We start from the raw sequence: 27,542 nt of genomic DNA, 5'->3' as shown, positions 1-27,542 counted from the left end.
AAAAGAAAAAAATTAGACTACACCAAAACTAAAAAGATTCTGCACAGCAAAAAAAACACCATTAACAAAACGACAAGAAAACCTACTGAATAGTCACCAATGATACATCCAATAAAGGTTTAATATACAAAATTTACAAAGAACCCATACAACTTAACACCAAAAAACAATCCAATTTAAAAAAAAATGGGCAGAGGACCTGAATAGACATTTCTCCAAAGAAGACACACAAATGGCCAAGAGACATATGAAAAGATGTTTTCATTTCTACCTCATCATAGAAATGCAAATTAAAACTACAATGAGCTATCACCTCACACTTGTCAGAATGGCTATCATCAATGAATCAACAAACAAGTGTTGGTGAGGATGTGGAAAAAAGACAATCCTCATGCACTGCGCGTGGGATTGCAAATTGGTGCAGCCACTATGGAAAACAGCATCAAGTTTCTTCAAAAAATTAAAAATAGAAATACCAGATGACCCAGCAATTCCCTATGTTTATTGCAGCATTACTTACAATAGCTAAGACATGGAAGCAACCTAAATATCCATCAATCAACAATTAAAGAAATGTTATACATACGCACAACAGAATATCACTCGGCCATAAAAATAGAATGAAATCTTAACATTTGCAAGAACATGGATGGACCTAGAGGGTATTACACTAAGTTAAATAAATCATAAAAAGACAAATACCGTATTTCACTTATATGTGGAATCTAAAGAACAAAATAAACGAACAAACAAAACAGAAACAGACCCATAGGTTCAGAGAACAAACTGGTGGTTGCCTGATTGGCGGGGTTGGAGGGTGCGGTGGTGAAGGCTGGATGGAAAAGGTGAAGGGATTAAGAGGTAGAAATTGGTATTTACAAAATAGTCTCAGGGATTTAAAGTACAGCACGGGGAATATAGTCAATAATGTAATAACTATGCATGGTGCCAGCTGCATACTAGACTTATGGAGGGGATCACTTCTTAAATTATATAAATGTCTAACCACTATGCTAAATATCTGAAACTAATATAAAATAATACTGAATGTCAACTGTAATTGAAAAATTTTTTAAAAGATGTGTAAATTGCCAGTTATAAAAACAGTCACAGGGATGTAAAGTACAGCATAGGGAATATAATCGATAATGTAATAACTAAATGGTGTCAGATGAGTATTAGACTTGTAGGGATGATCACTCTGTAAGTTATATAAATGTCTAATCACTATGTTGTACACCTGAAACTGACATACTATTGCACATCCACTTTAATTAAAAAATAAAAAATTATTTTAAAAAAGATGTGATACATACATACAGTAGAATGTTACTCAGCCATAAAAAGAATAAAATCTTGCTATTTGTGACAACATTGGATGGACCTAGAAGGTAATATGCTAGGTGAAATAAGTCAGAAAAGAAAGACAAATACCATATAATTTCACTTTTGTGTAGAACCTAAAAAAACAAAGTAAATGGGAAAATAAAGAAAACAGAAACAAACTCATGGATACAGAGAACATTTCAGTGTTTGCCAGATGGGAGGTGGGTTGGGGGGATGGGTGAAAAAGGGAAAGAGATTAAGAAATAGAAATTGCCAGTCATTAGAACCATTATGGAGATGTAAAGTACAACAAAGGGAATATAGTCAATTATACTGTAATAACTATGAATAGTGTCAGGTGGGTACTAGATTTATCAGAATGATCATTTTGTAAGTTATATAAATGTCTAACCACTACATTGTACACTTGAAACTAATATTGTGTCAAGTGTAACTGAAAATTTTTTTAATTAAAAAAAAATAATTAAATTAAAAAAAGAAAGCTGACTTTCTGAGCCTATCTCAGAGTCCAGTCCCCAGGAAAGGAGAGAGACTAGAAATCATCTAAGTGAATTCTGTAATTTGTATGAGATCAGAGTGCTATTAACTGGAATGAACCTTCTCCTGTAAAATAAACTAGATCATTCTTCCCTTTAAAAAAAAAGAGCTACTCTGGGGGAATGTCATTAATAAGATTATTTCATCGGTAGCTTCTTCTTACATTATGACATCTCACTTAGAAAACAGATGAATAGGAGCTACAGAAAAGGCCTTTTAGGTTAAACTATCCTACTCCAATATAGTGTGATATTGAAAGAAACACACTAATAAGGGTATAATTATTTGAGTAATCTAATACAGGCATTCCATAAATAATTCTTGGATTTAAAAAAAAGTGCTGCTTTATCCCTAAAGTGAGAAAGGAGAAGTTTCCCAAGACAGCAGTAGTAGACAACACACAACTGAGAATTTGGTAGTTTAGTTGCACTTATGTTAAACTAATTCTCTGAGTTGAGCAATATTCACTCCTTTAATTATAAGAATGAATATATATTTCAAATCCAAAATGGACAACCATTTGCCAATTCTCTCCTCCATTAACATAAAAAACAGTGAGCTGAGATTAGAAAAAAACTTGAACTTAGATGTTTGGCCAGAATTAATCAATATGACAATACATAAAGAGAATAATAAAAAGTTACCCTTTATCTAGCTTTTGTCATATACTAGGTAATGTGCTAACAGCTAGGTACGCATGAGCTCAGCTAAAACACTAGCCCCAAGGTAATTTTTTTAACTCAGAGCCAGATATCTTAAAGATCATGTTCTGCTGCCTCCTCTTAGACCCACTAATAGAGACTGCTGAAAATTGTGAAAATAAGACAAGAGAACAGTCTCTATTTCTAAGGTATATACCAAAATAAAGTAGGAAAAAAAGCAACAGACTTAAAATAAAATGTACTGAATTCTATACAAAAAATAAACCACCAGACACCTCTGAGGATAGAGACCATCTCTGTTTTGTTCACATGGCTTCCCTAGCACCTAATGAATTTGTAGCTTTCAAAAAAAAAAAAAAAAAAAACATTCCAACTGCAAGTCCTATTCTTCTTTCTACACCCTCCCCCCAAGCCTACTACACTTCTCCATCTGGACTACCCCCATCCTCATCTGCTGCTGCAAGAAACTCTTAATGAGACTTGCTACTTCAATACTTTCTCTACTCAAAAGGCCAAACATTCTTTTTAAACCATAAATTAGAACATGTCACTCTTCCGCTTAAGACTCCCCAGGGATTACCACATAACTTAAATTAAAATCCCAGTATTCACAGCCCCACCCAATAAGGCAGGCTTCTGCTCCCAATTGCTCAGTTAGGCCCCAGCCAACAGAAGTTTACTTAGAGTTCCTTCAAGTTTCTTCACTGTGTGGCTAAGCCCTTTCTTGCCTCAGGACTCTGTCCTTTACTCTCGGTCTGAAACGTTCTTCCTGGCTTTTTCATGTGGCTGATTACTCAAACTCAGTTCAAATGTCATCTCAGAAAGGCCTTTTCCTGGTAGTAACTGGTAGGCTCCCACCAGTTACTCTCAATCACATCACCCCTTTTGTTTCTTTACAGATTAATCATAATCTAAAATGAATCAGTTTGTTTTACTTGATTATATGTCTCTGTCTTCCCCCATAGAATATAAACTCCATTTGCTTCCCTATTATATCTGTTGAAAAGAAAGTGCAAAAGAACTTAGTTGAATTAGAATTTGAAAATCTACTCAAGAACATAAGACTATTTGAACAAAAAGATAGAAAGTACATAAAGGTGTCAATTTTCCCCAAATTAACCTTTAAGCTCAATATTCTCAATCGATATTCAGTATTCTCCATAAAAATCTCAGCAAGATTTCTTTTTGAACCTCACAGAACGATTCTAAAGTTCATTCATCTAGAAGAATACATAGACCAGAATTGTTGAAATCTGAAAAAAAAAAAGAGTAATAAAGGGGTGACTAACCCTACTGGCATTAAAATTATAAAACAATAATAAAGAATATGGTAATATACAAAAAAAAATCAAGAGAACATAATAGATTAGATACAGCTCCAAGCATATTTGAAATCAATGACAAAAGCTGCAAATCTGATCAGTGAGGCAAAGGAAGAATTATTCACTAAATGATACTGACACTTCTGGCTATTTGGTGGAAAAACATGCACATATATATCTCCCCAAAATATATCTCTAGCTCACTTCCTATACCAGAAATAAATTCCAGATGGATTAAAAATCAGAAGTTAAAAAAGGAAAAGAAAAAATAAATTATAAATATATTAAATTAAAATCTGGGGGCTTCTTTGTTTTAAAAATACAGAATGGTATATAGTCAAAAATCTCTCTCTCACTCATGTTCTCCAGTCACTCAGTTTTCCTTCCCATAACAATCAACCTTAACAGTTTCTTGGGTTTCATTTCAGAAATATCCTACGATATACAAGTAAATATGTATGCATTATTTTTCTTCTTTAAAACAAGCAGCAGCATACTCTATATAATATTCCTCACTTTGCTTTTTCAGTTTAATAGATGGGTAGATACTTTAAATTTTAGAGTAAGGAAGGTCTTTCTAAGTAAAGCATGAAACCCAGAAGCCACATATAGACTAAAAATGAAGAGAGCTAACATTTATTATTTACTTACTATGTGCCAGCCACTATGCTAAATGTTATTCACAATATCTCCATTCTACAAATAAGAAAATTAAGGCTTAGAGAGGTTAAGTAATGTGCCCAAAGTCACAGTGCTGGGTTGGATACAACTGAATACATAATACCACAAAATAGAAGGAGGTGGGAATGTGCATACGTATGAAAAAATGAATACCCTAATATGTAAAGAACTCTTGAAATCAATCTGAAAAAGACCAATAACCCAATCAAAAAATAACATGAGAACAAAACAGGCAATTTTTAGTCTATATGTGGCTTCTGGGTTTCATGCTTTACTTAGAAAGACCTTCCTTACTCTCAAATTTAAAATATCTACCCATCAAAAAATAACGTGAGAACAAAACAGGCAATTTATAAAATACAACTCCCTTCATTAAAAATGTTCAATCTCAATAGCGACTGCTAAGAGGCCAATTAGAATCACTTTTTTCCACTTCTTAAATTGTCAAAATGTTTAATTTGTAATATCTGGTACTGGCCAGAGTTTAGAGTTTACCAATATACTTGTGTCAATCTCAAATGTACATCGTTCATGTAACAGCAACTCTGCTTTAGGAATCTATCTTACAAAGCTGCTCGTACAAGTATACAAAATAAATACACACACACAATTCACTATAGCTTTGTTATTCTGACAAAACATTGGTAGCCATAAATTGATTAAACAAATTATGGTTATTTTCATAAGGAGAACACTATGTAGCTGTTAATGATAAAAGTAGCTCTAAATATACCAACATGTAACAGTAGTATACAAGAAACAGTATAATATGATCCCATAATACAGAAAATTATATACGCACACAAAAAATGTGAAAGAAAATGCAACACTTAGCAGACTACATCTAGAAGTGGTACTGTCAATGTCTTTCTATGTTTCTATATTGTACTTCTGTAAATAATGTATTACAATAAATGAAAGTAAAGATTTTAAGATAATGTATCCTCCTTCACTTATTAAAATGATTTTGGGTGAATATAGAGTAACTTCTACCTCTCCCTTCCTGCTCTGTTCCTTTCCCTCTTCCCTTCCCTCTTTTCCCCTCCCCCCATACATACACACATACACACAGTTAATAGACTATCTTATATACTCAAAATCTCCTAGACAGCACAAGTTTTGGTTTCATTCCAAATACATAAAACTAAATTAAAAGAACTTAATCAAAAGCAATATAAAGTTAAATGTCTTTGAACAAGAGTTCAAAGACATGATTACTACTTGAAACAAACATTTCAAAATTATACAAATCTATGTTATTGCCAAGGGACATGAACGGCCTAAAACAGATTACCCTGACTGTGAACTGTGTATGACAACAAAAATGTCATGAAAAGAGTATCAATTAAATAAAAGTATGTGGGAATAAACATTCTGTGACCCTCATAAAAAAAATCTGAGTTAAATTTTCCTAGAAAAAGGCAACCTCAATTTATTCTGGTTTGATATCAGTTTACATTCTTATGTAAACAACAAAACAGCCCGTTTTATTCCTCAAGGAGACAATGGGTAGAGGGTGGAGATCAAAATAATTTGGTAATCTTGACTGTTCTGTTGTGCTTGACTAATCTTCTTAAAATATTTAATTTTTAATATAAAACTTACCAGTACTATTCTTTCAAAGGTATTCTATAATAATTCTATAAACCAACTATTCCATATTCCTAATTCACAATTTCTTACAAGCACTGAAACCACTCCGTAAGTCCCTACATATAAATTAACACATTCTTGTTCTAATATTATCTAGAAATACAAAGTCTCAGGTGAACCAATCCTATGTTTACTTTTTCTCCCCAAAATCCTAATAAAATGACAGAAACATTTTTTAAAAAGATGTGCTTTGATAATTTACTGATTATGCACATTTTACCTAACACTGGTGTTTTTTAATTTCCAAAAACTATTCACCATTAAGTTCCCACATGTATGTTAGTCAGTTTCTATAACAACCACACCAAATAACTCTTGCGGCTAGGCATTATTTTATGAATTCAACAAATTTCTACTATGCATTTCCTAGGTGCAGAGAGTTATTCTGAGAGTGGGGGCAGAGGAAGGATTTAAAAAATGACTGAGAATACGGACATGCCCACAGTGGGATTATGGTCTAGTGGGGACTACATGAACACGTACATAAGTAACTATGATACAAAGGTATATGTAAAGCATTAAGAATTTTCAGAATGAAAAATATGTATCTTTGGAGAAGTGGAAATAAGAGACTTCCTGGATGAAGTAATATGTGATCAAACCCTCAAAAAAATAGGCAGAATTTAGAAGTGGTAGACTTTGGAAGAGAAAGGCAGGGAAACAGCATTCCAGAAAAGCACAGTATGAGAAAAATCAATCCTTCATAATGCAACGCAAAACAGACATATTATTTAACAGCCCAAATGGCATAAAATATGCCATGCTTCAGTATTCATGTGAGAATATCAGTTTAAAAAGAATAATATGCCTTTTCCTTTAAAATAAATTTTAGGGTATGAATACATACAGAAAATATTATATATGTTTTTCAATGTAGCATTAAGAATGCAGTTCATGTTTGTGCTCTTTATCTAAGCTCTTATATAACAACTGAAGTTCCTCAGACTTAAAAAAATCCAGAAGTTTGAGAATTAGTGAAGCAAGCAATAGCCAATTTATAAAATAATTTAATCTACCTGTTTAGTTCTCACAGGTAACCACGGGCATAATAAAATTTCCTGTAATACTTAAATTTCATGAAATGTCACTAGGTCCAGATAACCTCAAAGACATTTCTGTTTAATCACAGCAGATTAATAATTAAGCAACCTAATTCCCTGTGATAATCTTATTACTGATGTAAATCGAAACTAAGTTTATTCAAACTGTATTTTCGTTGCAGAAATTTAAAGTTAGGAAATACCTTAAATTCAATACCTAAACTGAATAAATGATCTTTCATTCCCCATCCACCCTAATATTTAAGTAACTGTCAATCATCACAATGATTCATCCCATGGATGACACGATGTAATGGAATGAGCACTACAATGGATGTCAGAAGATTAGATTCCACCAGTGCCCAAATTACAACAATTTAGGCAAATCCTTTCTGTGACCCTCAGTTCATTCACCAGTAAACAAGACTACAGATGGTATTCATAGGAACCAACTTACATTTGTTTGACTTATGACTTTTTCCTATTATATGATGGTGTGAAAGTAATGTGTTCAGTAGAAACCATAATTCGAATTTTAAATTTTAATCTTTTCCTGGGCTAGCGAGCGATATGCATGCAATACAATACTCTCTTGTGATCCTGGACAGCTGCAATGAGCCGCAGTCAGCTACATGATCAAGAGAGTAAAGAACTGATACACCATGTTGCCAGAGTATTTTGGATATTATGTTTTGTGTTTTTGCATCCCATCATGTCTACAAAATTCTCATCTGTGCCTCCAGCTTCTGGTGAGAAGAGGAAGCCAATTTATTTAAGATGAAATTCAAGATAACTGCCCAACTATAAGTTAGTGTTAAGTGTTTTGAGCATGTTTAAGGTAGGGCAAGGCTACAATGTTCGACACTCCGTAGGTTAGGTGTACTCAGTGCATTTTCAACATATCATTTTTTTCAACTTAAAGAGGGGTTTGTCAGGACATAACCCCATCGAGAAGCATCTGTAGATAATTGAGAAGCATTTATAATCTATATACCTCTACATTCTATAATTCTATAAACTAGCATTTTAACTAATTTATATATTTGATACATTTATTTAATTTTTTTTATTATGGTAGATTTTTTTGAGTAAAAGTAACAGCAGCACACATGAAAGAATCAAACTAAAGAACTCCATAGGAACATTAACATGGCTTTGTATAGTCTCACCTTCAAATGCAAAGATGACTCAGAAAAAAAAAAAGTAACTTGTATCTGAAGACTATCCAAGTAATATTTGACCACACAAGCTTCTGGTATAGAAAAAAAATGGTATTAGAACAGTAAAAATGTTCAAGAACACCACCACCACAAGAATACTAAAATATAAAACAGAAGCTCTATATACAGTCATTGCTACATGACAGAAGCTTTTCATAGCTTTTGAGTACTCCTAGTAAGTCCTGATAGGAAAAAAAAAAAAAATGAAATGTTTTCTTAACCATCGATATATATAAATGTACGTTTGCATTCTCAAACTTGAAAACAAAATATCAGGCAATCTACAGACTGAGTTATTTACACAAATACTGATCTGCTCAACTTTATACCTTTATAGCATTTAGCAATGTGCCCTGAACATAATGGCACTTACCAGTGGTCAAACAAGTGAATGAACTATACATGAATTTCTAACAAATAAATCCACACATAATAAATTATAATAAACTTTTACTACTTCTTTGTACTATATTCTAGGAAAATCCAATATATGAAGTAAAAGAACAAATGAGAGTAACTAAATATGTGAGACTTGTATCACTCTCAGGCATCAATAAGAATTTGAAATTGCAATTAAGACAGATCACAAAATACAATTAAAACTGAATAACAAAACACAAAAAACTGAGTAACAAAGAGCCTGACATTTACCTACATCAACCTCTTGTCTATTCAAAGGCCTTTGCTTTCAAGAACAGACAGCAATAGCAAGAAAATCTTAGTACTTCACAAATTTAAAAAAAAAAAAAAAAAACTTAAAAAAACTAGACTGATCTAAATATACCTAGCCTTGGAACAAACTTTTACTCAATTAAATTCAAAGAAACCTAAGTTAATTTCAAGCATTTTGTGTTTTTTTTTTAATTATGTGGGCAGGACAAATACTTAAGTTTTACTGTCTGATTAAATTCAACAAGACATCCAACTAAAATATATATATTCTTTAGAGACCATGGAGAGAATCACAGCTATATAGCTATGTCGCAGCAGACAAGTATATTCAGGTAAGCTGTAATGTAAACATATTCTTCTAATTAGAATACAATGTTTATTCATTAAACAAATATTTGCAGTGTCAATATCCAACACAGAAAATAAAATCCTACATGATGCCATCAATGTAAAGATAAAATCAGATACCCTGTGCTCAAGAGGAGATAAAACAGGTATATAAACACCAAAAAAGCAAGGTAGAAAGTGTAAATGCCATGAGAGATGTGCAAATAAAGCATTTTATAAGTGCTGAGAGAGCTGTTACTACCTCACAGAAATATAACCCTTTCAATCTGTTTAATTTCAGAACTATTAACTCTCTTAGGCTCACAACAGCTAACCCCAACAGAGCAGATGTTTTTCTACTATCACAGGCTAGGAAACTGAAGCAGAGAAAGGTTGAACATGTTCCAAAACGTCACATAGTTAAAGGAAGAATCAGGACTCTTAGTATTATATTTTCTCTGGGGAAGTAGTTCAACATATGGCAAGCCTTTTGTAAAAGGAAAGAGCATTTTATTTTGGTATTGCAAGTAATCACATCCATATGTATGCATGTGCACATTATATAAACGTGTGTTAACCTTGATTTCTATTAACAAGTGTGCTTAAAGCAAGGCAAAACAACCGTGTACTATAAATATTAAAATAACTAAATAAACTTCCACTGGATTTTAACACAATGAGAAAATAAAGACATTTCTTTTTCCAACAACTTGTGGTTATTTCTTCCGTAATTTTACCCATGTCTAAATAAATTCTAAAAATGGTCTCCTGAGCCCAGGTAAATTGGGCTTTTGGTTCATCCAATAAGTATCTTTATGAAAAGGTACATCAAAACAGTTTCAAAAAAGCATTAAAAATTAAATAATGCCATCAACTCTTCAGTTATCCAAGGACAATCACGTGTGACTCATGAGCTACAGCTAATGATCAAGATCTGGTGAACGAATGAATGAATGTTTGTAGTATTTTAAAATCCCCGGCCTGTTGCTCTTTGCACAATGTTCCGCACCTCCCATCATTGCCTCACCGGAATGCACACAAGAAATGTAAATTTCAATATAATTAGGATACGATTAAGGAAACAAATCTGATGCAGGTGAATACACTAATCCTCTAAATTAGAATTACCCAAACCACTACTCCACAAGGTTAATTCTGTTGAAGAGACACTGAGGTATGCAACATCAGTAAAAGAAAAAACAAACAAAAAAACAAACTGACACTTCCTAAGGAAATACTGTTCATAAATATCATTTATTCCTATCCACACCTTTAATACACGACTATACCTAATGCAGTTAATTTGAAGAATTCAAATTCAGTCTCCACTCCAGTAAAACTAATTTCTCAATTATAGTTCCTCTAATCCCTCTCCCACCAAAAAACTCCCCAACTTCGCACATTAAAACACCAATAATAAAAGGCAGAAAATACAAGGTTCCGATCTTTGCCATCTCCACCTCTTCCCACCCTTCGCCATTACTCTCCGGAGTGGTTTGGTTAAAAAGGTGAACTAGTTTGCTCCTCTCGCACTTGTCCATGGCTGTCACCCTCCCTAACCCTTTCTACACTCCCAACACGGTTACCAACTCCGCTTCAGAGTGAGCCAGGCTCGCCACCTGTGCGGGCCCCACCCGGGGTTTCCAGGCCCACTCTGCCTCCCTCGGTCAGTCCTGCCGGTTCCGCACGCCCCCTCCCCACGGGACACTTCTCTGCCGGCACCGGCCTGGCCGCAGCCCATTCTTCCTCCCAACTCCATAAGCCTCCTTTACTCGCCCAACCTGAGCTTCCCGCCGGGCCCGACTTGTCCAGGGCGGCCGAGGGGAAGAAGCCGGATGGCTGGGGCGGGTCCCGCCCTGCCAGGCCCGTGACGGCCCTCGCCCGGCCATGAAGCCGCGCCCGCGGCGTGTGCCCTGAGAGCTCTCCCAAGCCCCCGACCGAGCGAGGGCCCAGAGGCCGGGGCTTTGGGTACCGGGGCCTACTCACCGGGAGCTGGCGGAGCGTGGTAGCCGGCGCGCCCGGAGCCTGAGGAGCGGAACACGGCCCCGGCGCGCGTCCCCACCTCGGGACCTCGGTCGGCGCGGCGAGCTGGGCGCTCACTACAGCCACCGCCGTCGCGGCTGCGGCTGCATCGCCACCTTGGCCGCCATCTTGCCTCAACCCCTCTCCCTCCCCCCAGCCCCGGCGGCCGCGGCTTAGGCGGCTCCAGCGCCAGCTCCTCCTCCTTCCGGAAGGTTGGGGGACAGTCTCCCTCCGCTGGCCGGGTGCGGCTGCTAACACTGTCGAGCTTCCTGGGTCACCCCACGCCTTATCCCCTCACTTTTCCCTACGGCCTGGAAGCGCCGGTGCTTTCAAGCGGAGGTAGCACTGAGCCTGGCTGGACTCAGTGCGCTGCCATTGGGTGCCCAAGCTGGGTCGCCCACCTCGAGCCTGCCGACTCCCCAGCGCCAGGGGCCTTCCCCGAGCGTTGGAAAGGAAGGACACAAGGCCATGCCTCGGCCCACTCGACCCCTCAGCGACGCGAGGCGGCTTGGCGGGATGGCGGCGACTTCCAAAGGTGCCCGGGCTGCAGGAAGGGAAGTTGGTTCCCACGTGCTGGGAGCGGGAGGGGTGGACGTCGACCTACCCAAGATATTTTCCAAGGCTCCGGCTGTAATTCGTCCCAAGACTTCGCTGAAATGCCGGCAGAGCCTGTCTGTCCAAGATGTCGGTCTTTAAAGTCACTCCTCAAATGAGCCTGTGGCCCTTGCGACTACAAAGTGAGCTTTCAGCCTTACTCTTCTAATGAAATGACTGGACGGTCCATCGTAATGGCATACTTTTCTTTAAAGAAGCCACCACTCCACAAAAATCAAGAAAAAACAAAGTCGGCGTTTATCCGGATAAGGGGCTGTCTAACCGTATAATTACGAGAAAGTCCCGGGTTTTAAGAAATGAGTTATAAAACGTTGAAGAAAGGCGGGAACCCGTACACAATATTTGGGCGTTTATTTTAAAACCCTTTCCTTTAAATCCATTGTACTGTGAGGACAAGGGTAGAAAATTGGACGGGAAGCGGTTCAGTTCAGCTCTGAAACCTAGCTGGCACACACCTCGTAAATGCTGCATAGAGAGACGTCGATAAAGAAGTTGGGAGGCGTCAGTGTAAAACCACAGCAGGAACCCGACGTTTAAAGCCTCAAGCCATGGGAGCAGGTTGGCAGGACAGATTTTAACTCGGAACGGAATTTCCTCGAGTGCAGTTTTCTTGCCGGAGTCAGGGTCAGCTGCACCTTTCCCTATTGCGCAGGCGCAGTGCCACTTACAAAATATGGAAGCGGTAGGTATACTGTGTTTAGCTGTGGTGGTCCTAACATGGGGCTTCTTCTGGGTTTGGGATTCCTCAGAACGAATGAAGAGTCAGGAGCAGGCTGACCTCTTGGGAGGCGGAAGCCATACCCTCTTGGTGATCGCGCACCCCGACGATGAAGCCATGTTCTTTGCTCCCACGGTGCTAGGTTTGGCCCGCCTGAGGCACCGGGTGTTCCTGCTCTGCTTCTCTGCAGGTAGGAGGCTGCTGGAGGGGTGTTGGGAGCCGGAGCTATGAAGGATATTTAGGTGCTAACCTATCTCAGTCGACTTTTCCCCAAAGGATTGAGAGTTCTTCCACCAAAGAGGCTGAACCATTTTGAATTCCTACCATTGATAGGAATGGTAGGTTGGCAGTCTCTTACAAACTTGAACTTACTTTTACCAAACCATCCAGCATTTGCCCTACTTTGTATTTACCCAAAGGAATTTAAAACATGTCCACACAAAAACGTGCATACAGGCATTTATAGCAGCTTTATCCATACAAAACTTGGAAGCACTTAAGATGTCCTTCAGTAAGTAACTGGATAAATAAATCAGTGCATCCAGGCAATAGAATATTAGTCAGTGCTAAAGAGAAATGAGCTAGCAAGACATGAAAAGTCATAAAGGAAAAACTAAGTGAATATTACTAAATGAAGCCAATTTGAAAAGGTTTCGTACTGTACGATTGCAACTACATATACTCTGGAAAATGCACAGCTAGGGAAACAGTAAAAACAGTGATTTGCAGAGGTTGAGGTAGGAGGAAGGATGAATGTGGAGCACAGGGGATTTTTTAGGGCAGTGAAAATACTCTGTATAAAATTATAATGATGGATGTATGTCATTATACATTGTCCAAACCCAGAGAGTGAACACCACCAGGAGTGAATGCTAATGTGACCTATGGGCTCTAGGTAATAATGATGTAAAGTCATCAATTATAACAAATATACCATTCTGATGGGGAATGTTGATAATGGGGAAGGCTATGCATGTGTGGGGACTGGGGATAAATGGGAAAATCTGTGTACCTTCCCTTCAGTTTTGCTGTGAACCTATAGCTGCTCTACAAAAATAAAATTTTAATTCTAAAAATTTTTAATTAAAAAAACTTATATGCTAGTCCTTGTTCTATGCTTCAGGAATAAAAGTGAAAACAAGCTAGGTGAGGACTATGTCCTTGTGAAACTTATAATTTAAACATTAATAATATTTAGATATATAGCCTTTTAAATGGTTTCAGAGAGAAACCTTAATTTAGTCATCCCTTATTGTATGTGTTTAAGGGTGGGGTTTTTTCCCCCAATTTATCTCTATGACAATAACAGTGAACGTCTTTATTTCATTAGGACTGATTTCTAAATTTGGCTGCTTTAGGGCTTTTCATGCAAATTGCATACCCAGAAACATCAATTTACATTCTCCCTCAATATTCTCCCTCTCTTTGTCTCAATGTACCTCTCTAGCATTGACTAGCATGTTTTTATACTATTTCTTGATTTAATTAACACTTTTTTCACTCAAAATCATTTGTTGCTGGTAAGATTAAACCATTTTCATATTTAATGAGAATTTGTGTGTAAGCACTTTTCTTAGTTTGTGCTATGAAGGATATCAATTGCAAATGGATGCAGTTCAAGTCCTCAATTTTTTTTTTGTTTGCTTTTCATTTTATGTTTTATACTACAAATATAGGAGTCAAATTATTAGCAAATTTGTTTCAAGATCTGCAAGAGAAGCCTCAGTTTTATTTCCATAGTATAGGTGCACTGGGTTCTTTAATATCTCATTTTTTTAATAGGTTGGGACAAGAAATCAGAACCCTTTCAAATTTTAAAAAGTATGCCCTTGGCACATATTAAACACTCAGTATCTTTAATGTTGTCTTTCATTATTTCCTCTGAATCCAGTTTTCCATTTAAATTGTTCTTCCTTATAAATATTAAAATTATTTTTAAAATCCCTAGTTCATTCAAAGCTGTGGATTAAACATTACACCGCTGACTTCTAATGTGAAAAATGGGAAGATAATAATTTGTGATACATTATACTGAAAGCTGTAATGGTGTGTTAGAGAGTACTATGGACACAAAATTAAGAAAAACCTGGATTCTTTTTTCAGGGGTTTGAATTAAGGAAAATTCTCCAAAGATTTTCTTTTGAGCTGGTCTTTAAAAATAGGACTAGGTATATAGGTAATGGGGCAAGTCGTTCTAGACAACAGTAAAAGTATCAGTTAAGTCTTAGACTTGTATGATTGATTCATTCTAACTATAGCTCCAGTTTTAAGGGGTAGGGAGAAGCAGGAATAAATACAGTATTTTGTTATTAGTGGCTCATTTAATCTCAGCAGTCTTATGATAGATATTATTTAATAACATAAAATATTATATAATATATAAAATGTTACACACATAAAATTTCTATTCCCGTTTTACAAATATGGAAACTGAATCATGAAAAAGTTGAAGTAACTTGACCACAGTGACCGGCTAGAATGTGGAGGAGCCAGAACCCTGTGGCTCTTCCCTGTTCTAACTATGGCAGTATAAAAACAATCAGTCTGTACCCAATCTGCCTCATTGCCTGGTATGCTGTGTCAGTTGAAATAACTATTTTGATTTCCAGTATATATGTTCCAAGAAACACTAATTCATCAAATTGCTATTTAAAAAAAAAATGCTTTGGCTTGACAAGTTTGGGGAAATTAGCCAAATGTGCTATCCCTATTTAGAGGTTCATGGTCCTTATTAGAATGTCAACATCTTTGAGAAGTCTTGCTGCAAAAAATTCTGTTTAACTTTATTTAGTCCAGCATTTCTCCCAATGCACATAACCTATTTATATACACATGAAAGAAAGCTATAGTAAATAGTAGAATGTTACTGAATACATTTGGTGAACGATTAACACAACCAGTTCTGTGTTTTAGTAAGCTCATTCTAGTGGCAATATGGAGAATGGTTTGAAGGGAAAGATTAGATTCAGGAAAACCAATTTAGCTTATCCTTTCCCTTCCAGACTGCACTGCCAACCCTCATATATCAGATTTTCATGTATTTCTGATCTGTATAATATTCTTTTAGTCAGTTTGACATCCCTGTGCTAATATCATGCTGTCTTAATTACTGTAGCTTTTATAGCAGTCTTTCTGTCTGTGACTTTATGATATGTTTCCTTATTTGTATTAGCCTTTAATGTCTATTTTAATGCCTGTTAATAGTTTTATAATAAGAGTCTTACATAAGTACTATTGAGATGATTATTAATTTTGTCCCTTAATCTTCTCTCATATCTAGAGATTCTTTTTGCAAATATTATTCTCTTGCTGCTTTCTCATAGTTTGATATTCTCTTTCTTTAAATATATTAAGCGCTTATATCTGTCCTAATAATCCCAGTTTCTACAGTCTCTGTGTCTAATTCTGCTCTTTGAATAACTCGTTCTGACTTATTTCCATGTGTATTTTGTGATTTTTTTTTTAATTGTAAGCACATTTCGTGGAACCATATTTGTTATAATATTTTGGTGATTTATATCTGCTTCATCTAAGCAACAAAAAGCACTACCATAGATCACTCTAAACTAAAATTTTAGATTAAGATTTTTCAGTGCACAGAGGTACTGTAAATTCCAAACGTTAAGTGCATTAGTTGTCTAATGCTGTACAACAAATATCTCAATACTTAGTGGCTTTAAACAGTATTAATACTTTATCTCTCATGGTTTTAGACAGCACAGTTGTCTCTGCCCCACGATATTTAGTACTTCAGCTGTAGTATCCCAAGGCTGGAGACTAGACTCACCTGACTTAGCTAGAGATGTCAGCCAGAACATCCACGTATAGTCCACGTATAGTAAATCCACGTAGCTTGGGCTTCCTCAAAACCTAGTGGCTGTGTTTCTGAGAGACAGCCTGTGCTAGGGGTAAGCCATATTGCCTTGGAAATCATGCAGTATCACTTTCACTGCATTCTACTTGTCAATGCAGTCTCAAGTCACATTCAGGTTCAAGGAGATGAATAGACTTCACCTCTTTATAGGGAGCAGCAAGGTTCTAGAAGTACATGTGGGACTAGAAGTACTGCTGTAGCTATTTTTAGTAAATACAGTGTGCCACACCAAGCAAAGGTCAGTTTATTTAACAATTCGTAGGGGGTGGCATTTCTCTTACTTTCCTTTCTACTAGAACCATGTCTGAGAAAGAGATGTGGCCCCACCATTTCTGTTTAAAGTAGGTTTTTTCTTGTTCTCCCACTGTAGGTATTACCTTTTGAAGGTCTGGTCTTTGCAGAGATCTCCTTATTTGTGCCCAAGCTTTGTCTCATACCTGACTTTAGGCCATCAGGCATAGGCTGATACTCAAGGTGCCTGACTTTGGCTCTACCTTAATTGTCCGGATTTGTACTTACCTATTGTTTAAGACCTTCAAAGATAGCCCTTACTTTTTTGATAACTCAGCCATACACTCTAAAACATGGTTGCCTTTTATTTTACATGATCAGGTACTCAATGCTGAGGGTCTCTCCAGCATGATTCTCCATCTGATTCACTATATTCCCTAAAACAACTTATTAGGTTATTTTTAATAATGATTTTTAATCATGAATAATTCTTCAAAGTTTTCCTCATCGAAATACATTTATTTAGATCCAGAGTCAAAGTGTTAGTCTCATCTGACTCTTTTCATTCTAAGGAAATATCTTAGGTATTAACTGTATCCTATTAAGAATGGAATAAATTAGTAATATTTAACAATACAAATTGTTTCTTTAAGGGAGCTATAAAACCAGAACATGACTCAAAGGTTACATGTTTGTGATCCTATTTGTAATTTTATATATAAACACTTAAGTACTTTCCTCTAAAGTTTATTAGATTGATGGGATTTCCGTATGATCATAGGCGTAGGCATCCAATGACTAACTGAAAACAATGCCTGTTAATAAATGTTGATACCAAAATGGTAAGTTAACTGTTTATAAGAATATTTTGTATTTCTGAGTATGTATTTACTTACCTTTTTTTAATAATTAAACTTAGAATTTATATGCCAGGTGATTGGAAATACTTGTAACAGCTTGTTTCAATGAGCTGCACACTGTTCTAAGGCAGTACATACTTCTGATTTCATCTGATATAAATATACTTGTCATATATTCAGAAAAAGACACTTTCCCATATGTTTGGCCTTGTTAATGACTATTTGTAAGTCACAGGTCAGAAAAACTAACGAAAAGTATTTTCATTAGTAAAAGTCAATATTAATAAACTTCTGAGAATAATGAAAAAATACAATACATACAAGCATGCGTATATTGGTTAATAATAGCATGTGATGGTGTTTCTTAATCTTTATAAAAATTGTTTTACCAATTTTAAAGGCAATTTCTGTTTTACAGTGGTGACTCATAACTGAAAGATTTTTCCTCAATGCAAATCTAATTTTAAAAATATTTTTACTGTGATAAAATATAAATAACATAAAATTTACCATTTTAGCCATTTTTAAATATTCAATTCAGTGAGTGGCATTCAGTACATTCACAATAGTATATAATCATTACCACTATCTACTTCCAGAACTTTGTCATCATCCCAAGCAGAATTCTACCTATTAAGCAATAACTCCCCATTCCTTCCTCTCCCCAGCCCCTGGCAACCACTGTTCTACTTTCTGTCTCTGAACATGACTATTCATATAAGAGGAATCATACAACAATTGTCCTTTTATGTCTAACTTATTTTAATTAGCATAATGTTTTCAGAGTTCATGTCATAGCATATATCAGAACTTCATTCCTTTTTAAGCCGAATAATACCTCGTTGTGTGTATATACCACATTTTGCTTATCCATTCATCTATTTATGGACACTTGGGTTGTTTCCATTTTTTGGCTTTTGTGAATAATACTGCTATGAATACAGGTATACAAGTATCTATTTGAGTGCATTTTCAATTTTGGAGCATATACACCTAGGAGTAGAATTGCTGAGTTATATAATAGTTCTACATTTAGATTTTTGATGAATCACCAAACTGTTTTCCACAGCAACTGCACCATTTTATGTTTCCACCAGCAATGCATGAGGGTTCTAATTTCTCCACATCATCACCTATACTTGTGATTTTCCATTTGTTTATTTTTTATTTTTTATTTTTTAACTATAGCCATTCTAGTGAGCGTGAAATGATGTCTCATTGTGGTTTTGCCTTGCATTTCCCTAATGACAAATGATATTGAGCACCTTTTCATGTGCTTATTGGCCATCTATCTTTAGAGAAATATCTATTTGGGTAATTTATCCCTTTTTTAATTCTCGTTTCATTTTTAAATCATGATTTCTCCAACTGGGTTCCTTGGACACTTCCTGGGAAGAGGGTCCAGCTCTTTTTGTTTCAGCTTCCTTTGAGGAAACCAGGCCTTTTGGCTCCAGTAATACTGCTTCCTTTTATCTCTCCAACTTAAGGTTGATAGTTACTTCTTGCTGTTGCTAATATTTGGATCATTTCACTATTCCCTGTTTGGCCCTCAAATCTTCCATCAGTCATGTATCAAATTCTTTTGATTAAATTCATAAACCGATATAAATATTTGATAAGGTTTCTGTTTTCCTAGATAGATCCTAACTGTTACAGAACCTAAACTTTCTCATTTTAGAGTTTAGAAAATGTTGACCTTTTTTTCTTCCAAATACATTTTATAATTAACTTGGTCATGTTCAAGGGAAAAACTTGCTGGTATTGCCGAAACCCAGAAACTTTAGGAATTTCTTCAGATTCATGAAGTTAGTAGAAGGCCAGGTATTGGGACCATAATGCTTTGATTCTCAATCCACTTCTCATTCTAAATTAAAACTTCCAAGGTAGGGAACTGGGTAACTAAAGAAGTTGAGGAGGGTTTGTTTGGTTTGGTTGGTTGGTTGGTTGGTTGGTTGGTTGGTTGGTTGGTTGGTTGGTTTTGCTATATATAGCTTTGTTCTTTTGATTTTTACATAAATAAATGTCTTACCTATAGAATAAATTAATTTAAAATCTTTAAAATAAAATAAAATATACCTTTATACATGTGGTATATCAATGTAGGTCTTTACAAAGTGACTTTAATTTGTATTAAATACCATGCTTGCTAGTTATTTCTGAGTAGTATTAGTTATCACAAAACAGAAGACTTCACTAAGCATACCATTCATACATAACCTTATACACATATACACAATGTAGTTATGTAAGTAAATCTACATTTAATCCCATTTGTTTTGTTTTCTAGAATAATGATCTCCAAACATTTTTTGGCCACATTTTCCTATTGATAAAATCTTTTGATCATATACTCCCATTATATGTACTGTATATTTATTTATAATTAAGTACATGGACAACTGAACTAATGTGTACATTATAAAACATTAACAAAAGTTGGCATCTATAAAAGACAAGGTAAACAACTTAAGAGAAGTTCTAAGGCTTTTTCTCCTCCCCAACAGATTATCTTGTGCCTCTTAGAGGTGCAACCATCCTACCTGGATGCTGTTTAAGAGTGTTTCAGTTAAGAGCTGCCGAAGAATCTCAGACATTGAATCTGTTGAAGTGCCTACATGTTCACCAACTTAGTGAAAATTAAATATTTCAAGTGATCTCTGACTTCAACTCTCTAATCTATTTTAAATTCCTTAATTTAAATACAAAGCAGTAAAACCAGCTCCACAAACATGTTAGCTTCAATTCTAAGCTCTTTCTCACAACCATAATCGGTCTGATTTGCATAGCCTCTGGGTTTAGGAATCGTGTCACTGGTGTAGACTCTTTATCACCAAAGATTAAATAAACGACACAAAATGAGAGAGGGATTTGAGAGGAACCTAAAATATTAATGACTCGCAAAATTGACTAGTTTCTATCTGACTAAATGTTAAAAAAGTTAACAAAAAATTGTGATGAGGACAATACAAAATTAAGCTGTTGTCTGGAATCTTTTTAAGGTTAGTCCCTTTGTTAGATACAGTATAATGACTGTCTCCCATCTGGGTTTAAACAGTTGAAACTAGCACTGGAGCAACCCCTGACAAAGTTGAAAGGATTCATGTGGAGTTTTTCTCTGAGTTATCTGGAACAGTAAGTGGAGCCTCTCTTTGTTCAGTGCTTCAGGGGTGCCTACACTGTGCTGGACAGCAGGATGATACAAAGTTGAATGAGACTGTGACTTTTAAGGTCAATGACATTTAGGAATTAATAATTCAATCATGGAGAAAAGTTCATATGAGCAGAATACTAAAAATGATTACTTGCCAGGGAAAATAGGATAAGGCTTCCCAAAGGGAAGGCCATTTGATCTGGACAATGAAGACGAATTATAATTCAAGAAGAGGTGGGAGAAGGTAAAGATAAAGAAATCAAGGAAAGAGAAAATTAACACTGAGTACCGAACTAGGTGGATATGTATTATGTAATCCTCAGGAAAGCCTACGAGATGGCCATTATTCCCACTTTACTGTGGCTCAAGCAAGTTAAATAGCCCAAATCATACATGCTGTAGTTTAATTAAGGAGTGCATTAGCTAGACAATTGCTCATAAGTGCAATTAAATGGCACCAAAATTTCACTCTATATTATTCGTAAGGATACAGAAGAGTTGTATTTACCAGAACTATTCTTAGGAAATATATATGTTGGGGAAATAAAGAAAATGTAAACTATTTGGGGTACTGATGTGGTCAAGGTCCCCTAAAGGCATGCTGGGATAATTGGTTGCTAAACTCTTCAAAGAAGAATATTTTCTTGAATATTTTCTGCACAATTTCCTATAATACTGAGGAACCTCTTCTTTAAATAAAATTTTAGCAGCTATTTAAGGACTATCAATTTAAAGGGGCTCAAATTAATGATGTGCTCAGGTACCCACATTTGTTCTGAGTGGTTATAGAAAGGTTAATCCTAAATCTGCTTAACTCCAAAGCCAGTGCTCTTGGCAATGTACAATGCTGCCTGTAGCATGCAACTAAAATGCAGACAGGCAGACAGATGGACAGAGAGATATAGAGATGGGGAAGAATTAAATGATGATTCTAAAGATTGTGCTGCTAGTAGTCTTCTCACAAGTATCTGACTGTGACCTTATTTTATGTTGTATTTTCTTCAACTTTTTATCATAACCACAGATTTTTTAGGTAGTGTAAATCCTTTAGGGAACAAGATAAGGTAAGAATGAGTAAACTGATAGCTTTCATTGTTAAATCTTCCACTGTATATTTGTTATCCTTAGGAAATTACTACAATCAAGGGGAGATTCGTAAGAGAGAACTTTTGCAGAGCTGTGATGTTTTGGGGATTCCACCCTCCAGTGTAATGATTATTGACAACAGGTAATTCTTCTGTATTAATGATTTGATTAAGAACACACCTAGTGTTTTACCATTAACTGTGTTGGCTGCTGGTTATGAAAGATATTCTTTATCATGTTAACCATTGCCGTTGGGAATTTATGTTCATTGTGTTAGACTGGGGGTGGTGAACTCCTGTTCATTTCACTGCCCTACAAAGAGTTAAGGAGAAAGTTTCAATTTATTCTCAGTTTTACATGGCTCAGGATAAACTATTGGGATCATGATGGAGGAATTTCTTCTCTATGCCAGGGAGTTTTGTAATGCTTTAAAAAGCACAAATCAAGAGCCAGACTGCCCAGACTAAAACCTCAGCTTTATCGGATTATTAACTGTGTCACCTAGGCAAGTTACTTAATCTGTGTTCCTAAACTTCCTCCTCTGTCCCTTAAATGATAGATAGTTTTTAGTCAATTTGTGAAATAAATCATTTGCTCATTTGTTATCAAAGATGATGTACTTCTCTTTTATTCTGTGGTTATATGTTGTGATTTGTTTCCTCACTATTCATTTAAGAATAATAATGGGCTTCTCTGCTCAGGCACGCCATTTGCACACAGACTTCTGCCTGTGCAGTGTCTGCTTTGGCCTAGCAAAGCAAGATGTTTTTTTCAGAGCCAGATCTGAATTGTGAGAACTATAGTCAAACCAAAGATCTTGGCTCAGTTATCAAGATCTTTACTCTCATCATGTCCTAATTTATTACATTTGTTATATATCTTGAAGATCATGCAGCTTCAGCAACATCTTCTATTTGTGAAATGCTACTGTAGAGGGGTAGTAAACTTGTTAAGAATAAATATTTCAGAAAGCCAGTTTAAAGGTGCAGGGAAATCATGTATGTTAGTCTGCTCAGGCTACCGCCATAGACTGGGTGGCGTAACTAACAGAAGATTCATTTTCTCACAGTTCTGTTGGCTGGAAGTCCCAGGTCAAGGTCCAGCAGGGTCAATTTCCAGAGAAGATTTGCTTCTTGATTTGCTTCTTGACTTGCAGATGGCTGTCTTATTGCTGTATGCTCACATACAGGGTAGAGAGATAAATTTCTCTTTTCTTATAAGGCCATTAGTCCTAAGGATTAGTGTCCCACCATTATGACCTCACAATCCTAATTACTTCCTAAAGACCCTGTCTCTAATTTTGGGGGTTAGGGCTTCGACACATGGATTTTGGGAGTATGCAATTCAGTCCTTAGTATCATACAACCTTTAGTCTTTCAGCCTTTCACTTCATAACCCAGAAATAGCAGAGTCTTGGAATCTTTAGGTTATTTAGATGAGTCAGAGAGAAGAATGAAGAGTAGGAAGAGAAAGGAAAGTTTTATGGAGGGCCTACACTCATAATAATAAGAGTACATATGTATTAAAACATTATTGTCAGTGCCCAAAACCATACTAAATATAGGATCTTACTTAATCCTCAAAACAATCCAATTACTTTTCTCATGTAATAGATAAGAAACTGAGGCATAGTTAGAGGTTGAATAATTTGCCCAGTGTCATCTGGCTCCAGAGCCTATGCTTCAACCACTAAATTTTTTGCTTACTCCATGCCTGACACATACTTTCACAAAAGTTATCTCATTTAATTCTTCGACTAACTGTGCCAGATAGGTTTTATTATCCCTTTTGGTTCATATGAAGAGACTAGAGCTCAAAAAGATTGAGAGAATCTCTGAGGTCACACATTTAATAAATGGCAGTGCTAGGATTAAAAAAACAGAAAGGAAGACAGAATTGATTCCTGGCTTTCTGCAGGAAAGTAGGTCAGTACTTTGTTATTGTACTTGAAAGACAAATATGTGTTTAGGAGTACATTTAATTGATACTGTATATGGTCAATTTTTTTCTTCCATTGTTTTGAATTTCATTGCTGGATTTCAGGGAAACATTTAGCCAGAGGAGTTCACCCAAGTAAACCCCTTACCTAATCACTTAAAGAGGGGAAAAGTTTCAGTTCTCAAGAAAAGAAGGCATAATTTCATTCATTAGACAACTAAATGGATACTTTTAGCAACTCTACCCAGTACCTTAATACCCATGGGTTCTGTTAATTTAATGAGTTGTATGATATTAAAAATGCATGTTGTTAACAGATAGATATTAAATGCCTGGAATGGGCAAGGCACAGTGCTAGATTTTGAAGAAAGAGAACAGTTCGAGATATAGGAGCTGAATAAAAGGTGCTGGCATGACAGTCATCACTGCTGCATTCGTGGAAAGCTGTTTCATTGTGCATATGCTAAAGTTCAAGACCAGAAGGGAGATTAGAGACTCTCCCTGGGATACTTGGGAATTGTATGCTATTGGAAAATGAAGCCTATGGATTTAGTACACATTCATTGCTTTTGCACCTCTTAATATACTAGGAAGAGTCCATAGAATTGTTTCATTTATATTTCAAAACAAAAGAAAACAAAAAGCACACACATATTGCTAAATGAATAGATAATTTCTAAAAGGATACATACCAGGCTAATTAATAGTAGCTGTGACTTAACTGAGGCTAGGAAGAGGGACACTTGCACTTTTTAATTTCACAGAATTCTCTACAGTTTGATTTTTTTAGGAAGCCTTTATTACTTTTTAAATTATATATGTATATATATTTTTAAAAGACTACCCCATATATCTAATAAAACATTCTTCTCTTCTATGCATACAAGTGAACAATAATTAAAAAATAAATCTATCCATATCTCAGCTTCTATCCATACAAGTGAATGATAATTAGAAATAAATCTGGATACATTTTTATAATACTTGATTTGATAAATTCAAAACATAGAGTTCCTTGAAAAAACAATAATGTTTTTAAGCCTTTTTATAAACACTGTGGTCTTCTCATGGGCCTCTTTCTGGAGGATGAGTAGGAAGAGGATCAAATATACTGCTCCAAAGTGCTCTGACTGGAAATGGTGGAGATTCAAGAGAGGCCTGATTATGATGGAATAAAACAAAGCAGATCCCCCCTGTTATAACCCATGACAATTGAAGTGCTTTGAGGCCTAATGACCTATTTCGCAAAACTTGCAAGGTCCCAAAGCTACGTATGGTCTGGTTGCTGTTTCCCTGCCCAGCCTCATCACCCAGCACTTGGTTATACCCACATCACATCCATTCCCATAACAAAAATAGATAAGACTGCCTAGTACCCCAATCTGTGTCTCCTCTGCATCTCCGTCTCCTATTTAAGTTGGGCCTCAAAAACATACCATGCTTTTCTTATGCATGCACACCTTTGCATGTGCTAGTCCCTTCCTCTTGCATGCTTTCTCACTTTCCAACACCCCTTACCGTGTCCCTCTAGCAAACTCCTATTCATTCTCAAACCTCAGTTCAAGGATTACCTTAGATTCTGTGGCACCATCCCTGATTTGCCCAGAATTTCTTGGACACATTTGTTATATTCTCATTGTCCTCTTTTAACCTAGCATGCATGCTAATTTTTCACTCTACACCATAAGCCCCCCTGTATCTTTTATCCCCAACCTCTATCATCACCTTTCATACACAGTAGTTGCTCAGTACATGTTTATTGAGTAAATGAATGACTCCACTTATACCATAAGCTTTCTTCCTGTGGCTAGAATGTAAATGTGTGGTCTCAAAAAACCTGATACCTATGGATCTCAACCTCCTTTCCTCACTTTTTCTTTACCCAGAAATGGTGATTAGCAAACCAGTTTCCGAGACTTAAGTAAAATTGTTTTCACATTCTTTAATTAAATAAAACAGTCTGGATCCCTGACTACTATAGTTATATTTAACTCTCTGGAAATTTCTAAATGAATACTTTGATTTGGAAGGGCTCTTTACAACTCTTTATTTTTCCATTTTATAGATTTGGCTCCATTGTCCTAAGATTTCAACACAATAAAAATTTCATTTGCCCAGTACTTAACATAAGTTTGGTGTTAAGCCTGAAACTTTTACAGACTAATTTTAGCTGAATGAGGAAATAGAATCCAGTACCTACTAGGAAACATATAAATGAGTCTAGCCTGTTAGCAGTTCCTGGAAGTCTTTGTGTTTTCCAACAAATTCTTGCAAATTTTACAGTGAAAGAGAAGGCACAAAATAAAGTCTGAGACTGTTGGGGTCATGTTGATAATTAAACACCCACTCCTTTTGAAGCCCAGTAAGAGCCTTCCCCCTACAAAGACTAAAAAAAGACCAAATGCTGGCTGCTAAAGTGGATCCGACCAAGCATCCTCTCACTGTAAAAGGTGAAAGCAAAGCCGCCTGTCATCCTTTTCTCCAAATACACAAAGAAATGACCGGGCTGAGGCTCAAGGGCACAGTTCCAGTCCCATTTGGCAAAAACAAGGCAGAGTTCCCATGTTCCCACAAGGCACAAAGGACAAGAATGCTTCCTAGAAAAGAAACCAGGGAAGGAGACTGAAGTGGACCTAGCTGATGTGGAGCTATCAGGTGAAAACTAAAAGCTGCTTCAGTACTACTTTAAAAGCGGATTATTCAGAGAACTGAAGGGAGGCTGGACCTTTAAGTAACATGACTGTGGGAATTGGTGCAAAAGAAGTAAAGTGGGGTCAGGGAGGGGTGGCCTTAACAAAGCATGCATTTGTGACTGGTACTACTCCTTGAAAGAGGTTGTAAATACCACAAAAAAATAAGATTCAAAGTGACTATGTATTGTGATATTCATTATAGCACTATTTATATAATAGCAAAAAATTGGTAGCAAATTAAATGTATCAGTAGAAAATTAATTACATAGCCATGGTCCAGAACTTTGAACCCACAATTCATGGTTTTCTATGCATGTTTAATAACCCAGGAAGATGTTCATAATGTAATATGGACTTTTTAAAAGCATTATATACTTTCTTTACATTTTATTAGCTTTATTTTAAAGTATATTCTAAGTATATCATCTTCAGAATTTAAAATTTAAAAAAACAAAAAACTGGTTTTTTTAGAGCAGTTATAGGCTCATGGCAAAATTGAGAGGCCGATACAAAGATTTTCCCTATTCCTCTGCCTCCACACTGATACAGCCTCCCCCATTACCCAAAACCCACCTCCCACCAGAGTGGGGCATTTGTTATAGTTGATGAACCTACATCATAATAACACAAAGTCCATAGTTTACATTAGAGTTCACTCTTGGTGGTGTACATTCTGTGGATTCGGACAAATGTATAATGGCATGTATTCATCATTATAACACCATACAGAAAATCCTCTGTGCTCTGCCTATTCATCCTTCTCTCCCAGCCCCTGGCAGCCACAGATCTTTTTATTGTCTTCATAGTTTTCCCTTTTCTAAGTGTTATATAGCTGGAATCATACAGTATTAGCCTTTTTAAATTGGCTTCTTTCATTTAGTAATATGCATTTG

The 27,542-nt window shown here is 36.0% G+C and overlaps 2 protein-coding genes across 30 annotated transcripts in view; one reads left to right on the top strand and one right to left on the bottom strand.

Moving 5' to 3' along the window:
* Positions 1-12,211, bottom strand: part of NCOR1 (nuclear receptor corepressor 1) — a 173,824-nt gene extending 161,613 nt beyond the window's left edge. For 9 of the 24 annotated variants that reach the window (XM_039847431.1, XM_039847453.1, XM_039847437.1 and 6 more), the window contains exon 1: positions 11,448-11,580. The gene's annotated coding sequence lies outside the window, so the exon portion shown is untranslated. Of the gene's footprint in view, positions 1-11,447; positions 11,618-12,087 lie in introns of those variants that run through there. The other 15 variants (XM_039847435.1, XM_039847441.1, XM_039847444.1 and 12 more) reach the window with 4 other exon arrangements.
* A 532-nt stretch (positions 12,212-12,743) lies between these two features.
* Positions 12,744-27,542, top strand: part of PIGL (phosphatidylinositol glycan anchor biosynthesis class L) — an 87,261-nt gene continuing 72,462 nt past the window's right edge. For all 6 annotated transcript variants that reach the window (XM_039847460.1, XM_039847459.1, XM_039847462.1 and 3 more), the window contains exons 1-2: positions 12,744-13,006; positions 22,061-22,160. In XM_039847460.1, coding sequence (XP_039703394.1) covers positions 12,772-13,006; positions 22,061-22,160 — 335 coding nt within the window. In that variant the 5' untranslated portion in view covers positions 12,744-12,771. The remainder of the gene's footprint in view (positions 13,007-22,060; positions 22,161-27,542) is intronic.

This window comes from Pteropus medius, unplaced genomic scaffold, assembly GCF_902729225.1.
Source record: "Pteropus medius unplaced genomic scaffold, Ma_sr-lr_union100, whole genome shotgun sequence".
NCBI lineage: Eukaryota > Metazoa > Chordata > Mammalia > Chiroptera > Pteropodidae > Pteropus > Pteropus medius.
This window is presented reverse-complemented; position numbering and strand designations above follow the sequence as displayed.